At 34.9% G+C, this 14,050-nt stretch overlaps 1 protein-coding gene across 1 annotated transcript in view; it reads left to right on the forward strand.

Moving 5' to 3' along the window:
- Positions 1 to 9,631, forward strand: part of STAT4 (signal transducer and activator of transcription 4) — a 130,399-nt gene extending 120,768 nt beyond the window's left edge. The window contains exons 21-22 of the mRNA XM_051985988.1: positions 98 to 164; positions 828 to 9,631. Coding sequence (XP_051841948.1) covers positions 98 to 164; positions 828 to 972 — 212 coding nt within the window. The 3' untranslated portion in view covers positions 973 to 9,631. The remainder of the gene's footprint in view (positions 1 to 97; positions 165 to 827) is intronic.
- Positions 9,632 to 14,050: the final 4,419 nt, after the last annotated feature.

Genomic DNA, 14,050 nt, shown 5'->3' on the forward strand with positions numbered 1-14,050 from the left:
TAATCTAGTCATATGACTTCGTTTAAATTGTTAATGTCTAAAACTGTAAATTTATTTCCATGTTTTTTTCTAATGCTGTTTCTAATTTTGTCCCCAGTTTCAAGACCCACTGAGAGAGGTGACAAGGGTTATGTTCCCTCTGTATTTATCCCTGTCTCAACAATGTGAGTCATTATAATAATCACATGTTAAATATTTACCATTGCTAAAAAAATAAATAAATACTTTTCCTAAGAAGCAACTGAGAATAGAACTATATCTATAGCTATATTTATGGACATATCCATATATATCTATAATTCTGAAGAAAACATTTTATGCACATTATCTCCTTGTAATAAATGCCTAAAGGTAAGGCCTGGGGTGGAGAGAATCAGGCCAAGATTTCATCTCTCAGAATCTTTTAGAATATATTCTATGTTATCATTGTTGGTCATGAGGGTGGTGCTTTATTCTTGAAGAGAACCAATTCTATCTCATAATTAGGGTATAAAGTCATCATTCCATATGTCATATATTGTCATTTAAGTTCTATGCTCTAATATAAATCTAGAGGCAGCTAGGCATGCTGGGTAGAAAGTCTTGAAGCCAGAAAAACTTGGATTAAAACCTTTGAAACATACTTGTTAAAAGTAGCCACTTGAGCATTAAAAACAGGAGTTTCCTCACATGGAAGTTCCCTGTACTGATGAATAACAAACCTATGTCAAGTGATGCATTGGGCATCTCAGTGTTAAACATATATAGAATCTGCCAGATAACACTTCAGAATAAAATACAGTGAACATTTAATTTCCAATTTTTCTCTTTTTTTTTTTTCCTCTAAGCCGAAGTGATACCACTGAGCCGCACTCTCCATCAGACCTTCTTCCTATGTCTCCAAGTGTATATGCAGTGCTGAGAGAACACCTGAGTCCCACAGTCATTGAAACTGCTGTATGTTGTCAATTTCTCACTTCTGAAATGCAGTAGAATGTTCAAAAAAGGGTGGTTGAAATTCTTCCCCGGGCAATGCTAAAGTCTAAACCTTTGAACAAACTCATATGCATGGTATGAGATATGAATCATGAATAGGCTATAACCCTCTCCTACTCAGTTGCTAAATTTTCAGTGGGAGCATTTACATGTTGGAGATCCACAAATGTTACAAATCAGGGCTTAATTTTTTATTTTGTTGATTGATTATATTTAAGGAAGTGAGGGAGAAAATGTGAATAAATGTAATAAACTTAAAAATGTTTTATACATACACTTTTCTGGATTGACAGTTGTTAAACATATACCAGCACGTCAAGGGATGTGACTAATTCAAAATCAGTTTCTGTATCAAAAACAGAAATCTCTTATTTCCTTTTATTTTGGTTATTTGAAGTCCTTAACTTGAAGGCCACCAGAGGGCAATATGCTCATTCCTACCATGCCAGCCCGTCCTGCTAACAGAGTACTCATGAGATACTAGCCGAGTATTTCTAAATCAAGATTGAATCTCCATTAAGAAATTTAATCAGCAGGATTGGAGGCGGGAGAGGGATTGGGTTGTTTTGTTTTTTTTTTTTTTCCTGCCCCTGGTCATTGTGTTTTAGGTCCTTGAATTTAATACACTAATGCCACAATATAGAAGCTCAATAAACAGCACTCTGGAGCCTGAATAATATATTCTTAACACTGAATTAATTATTAGTCAATCAGAAGCATTCATTAAGTACCTATTCTGTGCCAGACACCATGCTACATGACAGAGATACCAAAAAAAAAAAAAAAAAGAAAAAAGAAAAAAAAAAGAAAGAAAGAAAGAAAGAAAGAAAGAAAGAAAGAAAAGAAATAATCTCTCATCTAATACAGGACAAGTCTTCTCTTGCTATTTTCCCCCCATATATCCCAACTCTCCTAAGATCACCAAATTCTAATGTATCTCAATAGGATACATCTCTCTAAGACTAAATATTTCCTAACAGTTGAAGTTAGAAATTTGTCATGTTTGTTACGTCAGATAGTTAATGGCCATAAAATCTAAGAGACCTTGATTTTGCCTTGTTTTTATCTCTGCTCTCAAGGTGATATATAATTAAACCATTCAGGAACATTACCTGGAAGAAACAGTCCACATTATTTGGGTCTCACTTTCCTCATGTGCAAAATGAAGGGATTGGACTTAGTCCAATTTTCAGTGTCCCTCCTAGCTCTAAATTTATGATCCTATTATTTGTTCAAATACTAATCCTTTGTTAATTTTTCTTGCAAGCATAAATTCTCTTCTTTAAAAAAAATCATTTTAATCATTAGCTTGCACAGAGAATGCAAACCTCAAGAACAACAGCACAGATTTAATATGAAAAACAAATAAATCATTTTTAACTTCCCACATAAAAATTTTAGATTTTGTCTTGAAATTTCACAGGATTAAAATTCATGTAAGCAAAATATTCTCCAACATGGAAATGGTCTCAGATAACAGATTCCAGAATCTGTTATTAAGAATACATCTGTTTGTTTGAGAAACACAAGATTTGTTTCACCTGAGGTCTTATCTCAATCCTACTTACTATTGTTATTGCTTACTGTATTTTTCTCTGCTAAAATTTACATCTATTTTCTCTTATTCTTTCCTTTATGGAGAAGAATAATTGCTTAGCATGTTCTTTTTTTAAAAAAAATTAATAGCTTCTTATTTATAAGATATATGCATGGGTAATTTTTCAGCATTGACAATTGCAAAACCTTTTGTTACAATTTTTCCTTTCCTTCCCCTCTCTCCCTCCCCCAGATGGCAGGTTGACTAATACACAGTATATATGTCAAATACAACATATGAATACATGTCCATACAGTTATTTTGCTATACAAAAAAGAATCGGACTTTGAAATAGTGAACAATTAGCCTGTGAAGGAAATCAAAAATGCAGGCTGACAAAAATAGAGGTTTTGGGAATTCTATGTAGTGATTCATACTCATTTCCCAGAGTTCTTTCACTGGGTGTAGCTGCTTCAATTCATTATTGTTCTATTGGAACTGATTTGGTTCACCTCATTGTTGAAGAGGGCCACGTCCATCAGAATTGATCATCATCTAGTATTGTTGTTGAAGTATATAATGATCTCCTGGGCCTGCTAATTTCCCTCAGCATCAGTTCATAGCATGTTCTTTAAAAGGGTGGCTTGTATTCAAAATTACCATAACAATTTTTTTAAAGCTAAAGACCTCGATTCCTTTTATAAATTGTTTCCAGAAATTTTTACGGTGTTTAAAAGAAGGCCTTTATTAGTTTCATGAAATGGTTTGAAAAACACGATTTTTTTCTGTGAAATGATTCTCTGAAAATTAACAATTTTTGTTTTTCATTTCTAGATGAACTCTCCATGTTCTTCTGACTGATGAGATGCTTTTTGGTGCCTAAGAGAACAAGGAAAAAATTTTTTTAATTTTTTTTTCTAAAATGCATCTGCATATATTTTGAAAAAAACAAATTTCAGATAAGCAAAGGAGATAATACAACTTTAAGAAACTAGAGTGTTAACACTGTAAACTGTTCTCAGAGTAGTATGCCATCCACCACTTATTTCTGCTTCTTTTTTCTTTCATTGACCAATTAGCAAGCATTTCTTTTTTGTAAATAGTATCCTTTTTCAATTACATGAAAACTATCTTTAGTTTTCAACATCCACTTTTCATAAGATTTTAAGTTTCAATTTTTATCCTTCCCTCTGTCCTCTACTCCTTCCTTAAGACTGCAAATAATAATGTAAATGTACAATCATGTAAACATATTTCCATATTAGTCATGTTGTAAAAGAAGAAACAGAATAAAAAGGAAAAGCCACACACACGCACACAAAATGAAAATAGTATGCTTTGACCTCATTCAAACACCATAATTCTTTCTCTGGATGTGGATAGCATTTTCCATCATGAGTCCTGAAATTGTCTTGGCTTATTATGTTGCTAAGAGCTAACTCTATCAAAGTTGTTCATTGCATAATGTTGCTGTTTCTATGTACAATATTTTCCAGGTTCTGCTCACTTCACTCAGCATGGAAGTTTTTCCAAATATTTTTAAATTTATCTGTTCATCATTTCTTACAGCACAATAATATTCCATTACATTCATATATCACAACTTGTTCAGCCATTTCCCAATTGAAGGAGATTCTCTCAATTTCCAATTCTTTGCCACCACAAAAAAAAGAGCGGCTATAAATATTTTTGTACATGTAGGTTTTTTTTTCCTTTGTTAAGATCTCTTTGGGATACAGATCCAAGGAGTAGTATTGCTAGTTCAAAGAGTATGTATGCACAGTTTTATATGCCCTTTGAGCATAGTTCTAAATTGTTCTCCAGAATGGTTAGATCAGTTCTCAACTTCGCTAACAATAAATAGTGATCCAATTTCCCAATATCTTCTTCATCATTTATCATTTTGTCTATTATATTAGCTGATCTGATAAGTGTGAGGTGTACCTCAAAGATATTTTAATTTGTTTTTCTTTAATCAATAATGATTAAGAACATTTTAAATACGTGTCAAGATATTAGGAAACACAGTCTTTTCCAGAGCTAATCTCCAGCAAGTAGTAAATAAAAAAAAAATTGGCATAAAAAAAAATTTCTTTGCACTCACCCTCTGGATGATCTCAGCCACAGCAAAATTTCAGAATTGTTTCATGTAATTATTGAATTACTTTGATCAACACTAAGTGTTCCCTAAGATTGGAAAAACACCTGTTATATCCATGTTCTGCTCATGTAACCTTCTTGTGAATCAAGTTTGTCTCATTGTTGCTGTCATGCCTCATTGTCAGAGTTAACAGCTCACTGTGCAACCATCGATATAAGTATTGATATTTGGCCATAAAGCAGCCCCCCCCCCACAACCAACTAGGGGCAGAGCCCTATCATATCTTCTTGCTTTGCAAGCCATTTCCTTCACTTTGAAGTTAAATTTTTGTTTCATTTCTTGAGAACCCTCCATATACCAAGCACTGTGCTAGACACAGTGAGAAAAAAAAGAGTTATATTACCTTCTTTTCAGTACACCTGTTGGCCCAGGGGTGCTAACATTAATTTGAGATGTATACTATTCTCTACCCTACAAGAATTTCAAATATTAGGATTTTCTTTCCTAAGTCTACATTTGTCATGGTTTTAAGACATCAGAATGGGGACAGTTCTCAATGGCTTATTCTCATGTTTGTTCTGAACCAGGTTACAGTTTTTATTTATTAGAGTAATAACTACAACTACTAGTTGTAGGGTAGAATAAATATAGATCATAATTCAACCCTGGTCTAAGATGAATTTTTATTGTGTCTGGGTTCAATTGTTCAATGCAGTTGTATTTTTAATCCCAAGATAAAGAACCATTTGTTAAAGGGGTACTTTCCAAAATCTAAAAGTGCTCTATGGGATCTATCAGATAACTTTATTGAAAGAGATTGTTTCAGCAGCACAATTAATGAATTAACTTGGAATGTGATGGCTGACATTTGGCCCCCATTTTTTCCAAGCCCTATCATGATCTTTTTTTTCTAAAAAATTAAATATGGGGGAAGTGTTCCGTATCAGTCATTTCATTTGTTTGGAAGGATTTGAGAGAATGAAAAAGCATGAAAATGAAGTTTATATTTAAAATTTTTATCATATCCTCATCTATCCAGCTATTTTTTCATTTATTTTTCATTTATAGAATACTTGGGAAAAATGTTAACCCATTTTTGCATAATTATTGCAGTTGGAATTTCTATGTAGGGGATGAGGTATAATTTTTCTAGGAATTCATGACATAGACATCAATGTACATATTTTTCTACTGTTTGTAATATATATTATTTCAAATATAAATAAATATTTTTGTTTTTAGAATATGCTATGAATGGTGGAATCTTTTTAAAATTAAAAAACAAATCCCTCTGACTAATTGATCTGAAAATCAGTCTGCTTTCCATTCAGGATATCAAATTCTTAAAAGAGAATGTAGGCACATGGATCTATTCAAGAGTCAAGATAACAAAGGAGGCCCCTCTTAAAGTATAGTTGACTGAATCAGCAGCATTTCTCATTTCTGACAAGACCCTATATCTCCTCCTTATCCAACACATTTAGTTCTGTGTAGAAAGAGATTCTCTCTAACACACTGCAGTGTCAGGATTCCAAACTGTAGCTGGAGACCACTTCAGCTATGGATCATTGCACAATCTGGGTATAAGGTAGCTATTCTGCTTCATTAAATGCTTTATATTCATTAAATAGAGTGGCAAGATTTAATAATGCCTCCTAAACATCTATGCTATTGATTATTGTTGATAGTAATTCTAGATCATAGGTTTAAACCTGAAAAAGACCTCAAAGACCATTTAGTTCACAACTCCCTCCATTTTTCAGATGAAGAAACTGAATCCCATGTGTATTAAGGACTGAAGTCACATGGGAATTAAGAAGCAGGTTGGAGGCTCAAATCAATTTCACTCTTCCTATTGACTCTTCAATTAATTTGTTATTAGTATAAATTGCAGCTAGGTGACTCAGAGGATTGACCACTAAGTTTGGAACCAGGAAGACCTGAGTTCAAATTCAGCTTCAGAAACTTACCAGTTGTGTGACATTGGGCAAGTCATTTAACCTTGTTTGCTTTAATCCATTGGAGAAAGAAATGATAAACCAGTATCTTTACCAAGAAAACCCCATGAACAGTATTAGTTTGATATGATTCACAAAGAGTTAGACATGACTGAACAATGTAAACTCCAGAACTCTGTATAAAATGCAAACTCCAAACTTTAATCAAAATATTAGTTGTCAATCCATTCTACAACCAATATTTTCATTTTCCTATTCTTTAGACCATTATCTTATTGTTCTCCCAAGTCACTCTTTAAGTTGCCACATTTGAAAATTACTGTAAACTGAGAGACTCATAAGAGAACTAATGATGTCATACTGAGTGATGATGTCTTGGCTTGTGGGTGAATTAGATTTAAGTAGGCAGAGTTGTACAGAGTAGTCAACCATTCTCTTCCTCAGTCATTGAAGATCCAGTGGCAAGACAAAAGTTAAGATGTCTGTGATGATCCATAATGCAATGAATGATCTTGGGATCTTCAGTGTCTGGTTAAGCTCAAACTACTCCATAACATCTTCTTCAGCTATCCTCACAGCCATTGGAACAAATTGTTTTCATTTGTCCATCTGCAATGTGTTCAGGGAAGACTAGCACTTCTGGTATGAAGGTTTGCCAAGCCCTCTTCAGATCAACTCGTCTAACTTTGAGGCCCACCTCTCACCCAAATCTCAAGTGAGGCTCCAAGAAGCTGTATTATGTGAACCAATCACACCCCAGCAAATGGGCTAAACCAGGTTGAGCGTAATTGGTAGGCCTCAAAACAGCCAGTGAATTAAGGATATGTCTCTCCTAAGAAAGTAATGACTTGGTCAAAATTGAAATTATTTCACTTGGACCTCCCCTTCTGAAACCCTGTTAGTCACAAGCCAAGACATAAGTTTTGAGTCACAAGACAAAGATTACCAGGCAATGGGAGTAGTCTTCAAGTGATGGGAGTTGCTACAATTTTTCAAAATGATGAGGTTTGGTCTTTAAGGTTAACCAAGTTTCTCTAGAAAGAGAGTGATGGGTGAAATTACAAGGGTGGAAATAATCATAAGATGAAAACTTGACTTTTAGGCAAGTTTTTCCCCAGGATGAGGGTGGTGGGTGGTTTATAAGGGGAAGAAATCTGGGAAAAGGATATAAAATTTAGCTTGACTGAGCCTTAAAAGTAGAATTAAAATCAATCTTCAATTTTACAAAGTTATCCCAGTACTGATTCAGTTACTGTGGGGGGAAAAACAACCCACAGTAGTGTCTTCCTTTCATACTCCCATTACATCTAATACTTCCCTGATCAAAATATATGAACAACCTACATGTGAATTTAGCAACTTGATTTGTTATTATTTGTTTAATATTGATGCAATCCAAATGAACTGCTTTCATAGATTAATCAGCAACAAGGGCAAGCATGTGAGTCTCTACTGTGCAAGACCACCTTTGACACATATATGCTGTATGACTTTGGGAAAATCCCTTATCTTTTCAGGACTCTGAGAAACTCTAAAGTCCATGATTATGAATTACAATGACAGTGCTAACCTATCCCTGGGAAAATTTCTCACCTAAGAATTCCTTCTATCAGTGAAATCACAGTCTCAGTACATATCCCTTATTTGAAAGAGGCTACTGGGAAGAGTACACAGATTGCTGGGCTTCAGATCCCCAAGATCTAAGTTCAAATTCTGCCTCAGACATATCTGTAAGAGGAGAGGCCAAACTCAATGACCTTTAAGTTCCTTTCCAGGTCTAAATCCTATAATCATATGAATTGTGCTTAACACAGAACTTGTGCTTCATTCTTCTTTCCTTCCTCCTCCTCTTTTACTTCCTGCACCTACTTTTAGGACTTAAACCTAACCTTTATATGTGTTTTTTTTCTGCAGGAAAAAAAAAAGGGGAAAATAATTCACACATACAAAAAATGTATAGTTTGTTTTGGTGGTAAAAAAAAATGGAAATTGAGGGAATACCTCAATTGGTGGGGGAATGGTTGAAAGATTTGTATTATATGAAGGTAATGGGATATTATTGTTCTACAGAAATGATGAGCAGGTACATTTCAGAAAAACCTGGAAAGTCTTAAGTGAACTGATGATGTAACAATATTGTGCAATGATTAACTTTGATAGATTCTGTTTTTCTCAACACTACAGTGATCTAAGACAATTCCAAAAGATTCATGATGGAAAATGGTATCCACATCCAGATAAAGAATTATGGAGTCCAACTATAACTTTTGTTGTTGTTTTTTTTCTTTCTTTTGTTTTTTCCCCTTATTCTTCTTTCACAGCATGACTAATATGGAATTATATTTATAGTATAACCTATATTGGATTGCTTGACATTTTGGAGAGGGGAGGAAAGAGAGATAAGAAGAAAAAAAATCAAAATCAAAATCTAATAAAAGTAAAATTGGAAAACTATATTTCCATGTAACTGAAAAAAATAAAATAGTAGTGAGTTGTGGAGAGAGAAGAGAAAAAAATAAAAATACAAAAAAATTAGAAAAGAAAGAAAGAAAATACTATCCACATCCAGAGGAAGAACTAATGGAATCTAAACACAGGTTGAAGCACACTATTTTTACTTTCTTTTTTCTTTTTATAGCCTGTTCCTTTTGTTCTGTTTCTTCTTTCACAACTATGGCTAATATGGAAATATGTTTTACATGATTATACATATACAATCTATTTCAAATTGCTTCTATTTCAGGAAGGGGGAAGAGGATGGAAGAAGAGAGAAAAGTATATCTCAAAAAATTAAATAAATGTGAAAATTGTCTTCACATGTAATTGGAAAAAATAAAATACTATTTTTAAAAGTCTTTTCTCATTGTGTTAAGAGCACAATTACTTAATACTGCATATCCACTTGAGGGAAAGTTGGCCAAATGTTGGGAGAGGAGGAACACTGGACTTCTAACTTCTAGTTTCAGGAAAGGACACATATACTTTCAAATTCACTTCAGAGAAGTCCTTGGAGGGGAAAAAAAAAACTCTGAAAGGAAGCTGACATGTAGAATGCCAAACTTGAGCCCAGATTATATTTATATATTGCTTTGAGATTTGCAAAGTGTTTTGTAAATATTGTCTCATTTGAGCCTTATAACTACTATTTTTTATTATCTGCATTTTATACATGAGGGAAATGAGATTGAGATTGTGACTTGCCTGTAGTCACACAGTAAAAGTATAAAGCCAGATTTGAAATCAGGTTTCCCTGACTCCAAGTTCATGATTGTATGCACTGAGATGATTGGGTGATTTTGTCTGAAGCATCCTGGAACATAGTTTTCTTCCTTTATTTGAAGTTTACTATAGATACTCTCACAGAAATAGCAATATTTCATCAAAATAGTGATCAAACATAGGTTATGTTTATATCTTTAAAAATGTTCATTTGATCTGAAAATATTCTGGGTTATCCAGAACTCAGAATTGGTTAGAACACAGAAGTCATATGAGTTTTCTCTTACTTGGGTAAGAATCCCATGTAATGACTTCCGGCCAAGATGGCGGAGAGGAGGCACACTGCTGTGTAACCTCTGAGCTTTCTCTCACTATCCATTTCATTTCATAACTCTGAATTAATGCTCGACTGAAAAAAACCATACAATTAGTTACCAAGAGAAACCATCCTTGAGACTCGTCAAGAAAGGTCTGTTTTTGCGTGAGGGCGGGGACGGTTATTAGATCGGAAGCAGTCTGCGGGCAGCAGCGGCAGCGAGAGCACGGAAGGCGGCTCAGAGCCGAGCAGAGCGGAGAGGGGGTGGGGCGTGATCGCAGCCGTCTCTGCGGGGAGAGCTTTGCTACAGGATTAGATACTTTGCTCCGGCAGCAAGTCAGCAGCCCAGCAGAGAAGCTAAAAACACCGAGGATGAAGAATACAACCCCAAACAGCTGGAGTCTCTCGGGACCTGGCCACCCCTCCCCCACAGTGTCTCAGCGCGCTCTCGGATCTCAGAGCGCAGGCGCAGCACAGTAGGACCCGTGCCTCACAGCTACCCTGCCCCTCCCCCAAAGAAAGCAGCCTCCATTCAAGGGTTTTTTTCTTCTGTTTCTTTGATAGTTTGTCTTTGATGACAGAATGAGCAAGAAACTGAAAAAGACTTTAACCCTTGACAGCTTCTATACAGATAAAGAGCAGACTCCGAATCCTGAGGAGATTAAAAACAAACAGTCCCCAGGTGAATCCCCAAAGGAGGAGATCATATGTTCCTCAGCACAGATGAATCTCATGGAGGAAATTAAAAAGGCTCTCACAAGGGAGCTAGAAGAAAAATGGGAAAAAGAGAGGGAGGCTTGGCAAAAGGAGAGGGAGGCTTGGCAAAAGAGCCTGGAGAAGTCAGTTAAAGAGAGAGTGGATAAAGAAACCAAATCCTTGAAAAATAGGATTGGTGAACTGGAAAACAAAATTGGCAAAATGGAAAAAAATTCCATAGAACAAAAGAACTCAATTGGACAATTAAAAAAAGATCTTTAAAAAGTGAGTGAAGAAAATACTTCACTGAAAATCAGGGTCGAACAATTGGAATTGAATGACTCGAGGAGACAAGAAGAATCAGTCAAGCAAATCCAAAAAAATCAAACAATGGAAAAGAATGTGAAATACCTTCTGGGGAAGACAACAGACCTGGAAAACAGATCCAGGAGAGACAACCTGAGAATCATCGGACTTCAGAAAAGTATGATGAAAAAAAGAGCCTGGACACTATTTTCCAGGAAATTATCAAAGAGACCTGCCCAGAAGTCTTAGAAACAGAGGGTAAAATAGATATTGAAAGAATTCATCAATCCCCTACTGAAAGGGATCCTAAAATCAAAACACCAAGAAATATAGTGGCCAAATGCCAGAACCCTCAGACAAAGAATCCCATGTAATGTAAGCCATCTAGTTTCTTTTTTAAAATGTCCAATGATGGAGAACTAACAACATTCTCCTGGCAAAATGGTCTTTATTTTTAAAACATATCCAATCATATGTTTTTACATTAGGGTGAAATCTTTCTACTTGGACCTCCTATTCACTGCTCCTACTTCTGATTTAAGAAGTTGATCAGAATCAATCCAAACATTCTTCCATCTTGTTACATGTGACACTGTCATATGTCCAGTGTTAATCATCAAAAAGTCCTTCTCTAGAGACAGTAGTTGGAAGTAACCGGGACCATAAAACTATCTAGTATTATGATCCAAAAAACTCCAGTATAAACTTTTAAAATATTTTATACTATTCTATACAGAACATCACAAAAATTTTAATGCAGATTTAAATTTTATAGCTACCAAACTATTAGATTTTTGAGATATACGATATATGTGGGTTTATAATAGAAATGTTTTAATAAGAATCCTTTGAACTAACATTTGAGGTTAAAATTGTTGATTGAATTGCCTTCCTTTGGGAAGTACCCAAAATTTCTTCAGTATTTTCTTTTGCAGGGAATTTCCCTTCCTTAAAACTTTTCTGTGATCTTGGGCAAATGAATTAACCTAATTTGCCTTAGTTCCTGATTTGTAAAATGAGATAGAGAAGGAAATGGCAAGCCATTCTAGTATCTTTGGAAAAAAAAAAATCACCAGATGGGGTCATGAAGAGTAGGACATGACTGAAACAACTGAACTACAAATGGTTCAGCTCCACATTTCTGCCCCACAAAAGTTTCTACTGGGAAAGCAAAAACCTGGAGAAATAGAAATTCAGGTCTCTAACTTTATCTGTTCTGCTCCCCTACTCCCCTTAACTCTTTTCCAGATAAAGAAGGTGCTGATAGTCAGTTTTATGGCTGTCATTTAATTTACATTGTAAATTATTGTAGCTAAGTAACCCCAAAGGACTTTCTGAAAGTCTCATTGTCAATCCTGGAAACAAATGTGAAAGTGGAAAACAAACTTCTTGTGTCTACAAAACTACATGTAACAAATAATAAAAGCTTATAAGACTTTCCTTTCCTTACTTTCACTTTGGTTAAGCACATGGTAACATTTGTATCATTCTGATTTCCTTAAGCCCTTATCTTCTTTGAAGATGTCTGGAAACTATTGCATTGTTTAAATCATGGATTTAATCAAATTTTGTTCAACATTTAGAGCTACTACAAATAGATGAATAATATGACCAGTGACCTGACTTATTGTATAGGACAACAACAAAATGGAAATCTGATATTACACAGTTAGCCCATTTCCACTACAATCTTCCAGTAATCTTCCAGTAATGTTGAATGACTGAACTGGGTAATGTAATTGGGGGACCTAAACACATTTCTAAAGGTTTGGGAGAATGGACAAATGAAAACAAATTGAAAATTAAACTATATTAATATTATTTTAAAATCAAGGGTAAAATGTGATTTGATTTAGAAAATAATTTGTTGTAGAGGACTGCAGATAGTGAGGGAACTCCAGGAAAAGTATACTTGAAGCAAGAATACTTATAGCAGGGTGTTTACTCAGTGTAATTGATGAGATAACGGTTCTCTAGTTCCCTATATTTCCTGTGATATGGTGGTATAATGATTCTACAATTGGCATGCTGTGAGGGGAAAATAATTGCGTCTAAACAAAAAACTTGGAATTACTAAGGACCATGCCTAAGTGAAGGGACAGGTCAATTCTCTGAGAGCCTCCACAGCTGTGGATCATAATGTCTGAAGGAGCTGCAGAGCAGCCTTTACTAACACAGGTGTTGCTTGTGGACTGGAATGAAATAAATTGGAGGCAGAGGAAAGAGGTCAGACAATGCAATTGCCTCTCAGTAGAGAGGTCAGAGAACAGCAACTGCCTCTCAGTCTTCTTGAATCATCATCATCATCCTCTCACATGAAGAGATCCATTCTACAGGTCTGAGTTAGACCTCCAGCAGCCACTGGCAGGTGGCTTCCGTATCACAACAATTTGTTTCTTCATAATTTTTTTAAGTACAGGCCTATTGCATATAAAAGATATATGTATTATGAAACTTTTGAAAATATCACTTTAAAATTTATTAGACTTTTTATATTAAACCTTTGTTATTTTTTAACTGATCATTAGTCTCTATACTTGGCCACCACAACTCTGAGTGAATAAAGACTTTCAAAGTAAAGCCTTTTCAAACAAGACTTTACAAAAAATAGAAAAGTATACTTCAATGTTTTCTTTTCTAGGGTATTAATGTTATTCACCTCAGTTTTCTTACATACCAACTGTGTGACCTTAAAAGTGATTCAACTTTTTTGGGTAGAACCTTAGCTTAGTAGTAGTAGTATTGCACCAGAGCTTTGAGTTCAAGTTAGTTCCAAACAATTTTGACATTTCATATGTAGCATCTTCCTGGTACTATTTCCCAACTCCTGCTTCAATCAGGGATTTGGATTTCCAGGTGATAGCTAGCTGATCTTCCATTAAGTGTTATAGATGTAACCCTAAGGAGTTAGAGTTTCTAATACTATCAATCACAAGGCCCTA

This window comes from Antechinus flavipes, chromosome 3, assembly GCF_016432865.1.
Source record: "Antechinus flavipes isolate AdamAnt ecotype Samford, QLD, Australia chromosome 3, AdamAnt_v2, whole genome shotgun sequence".
NCBI lineage: Eukaryota > Metazoa > Chordata > Mammalia > Dasyuromorphia > Dasyuridae > Antechinus > Antechinus flavipes.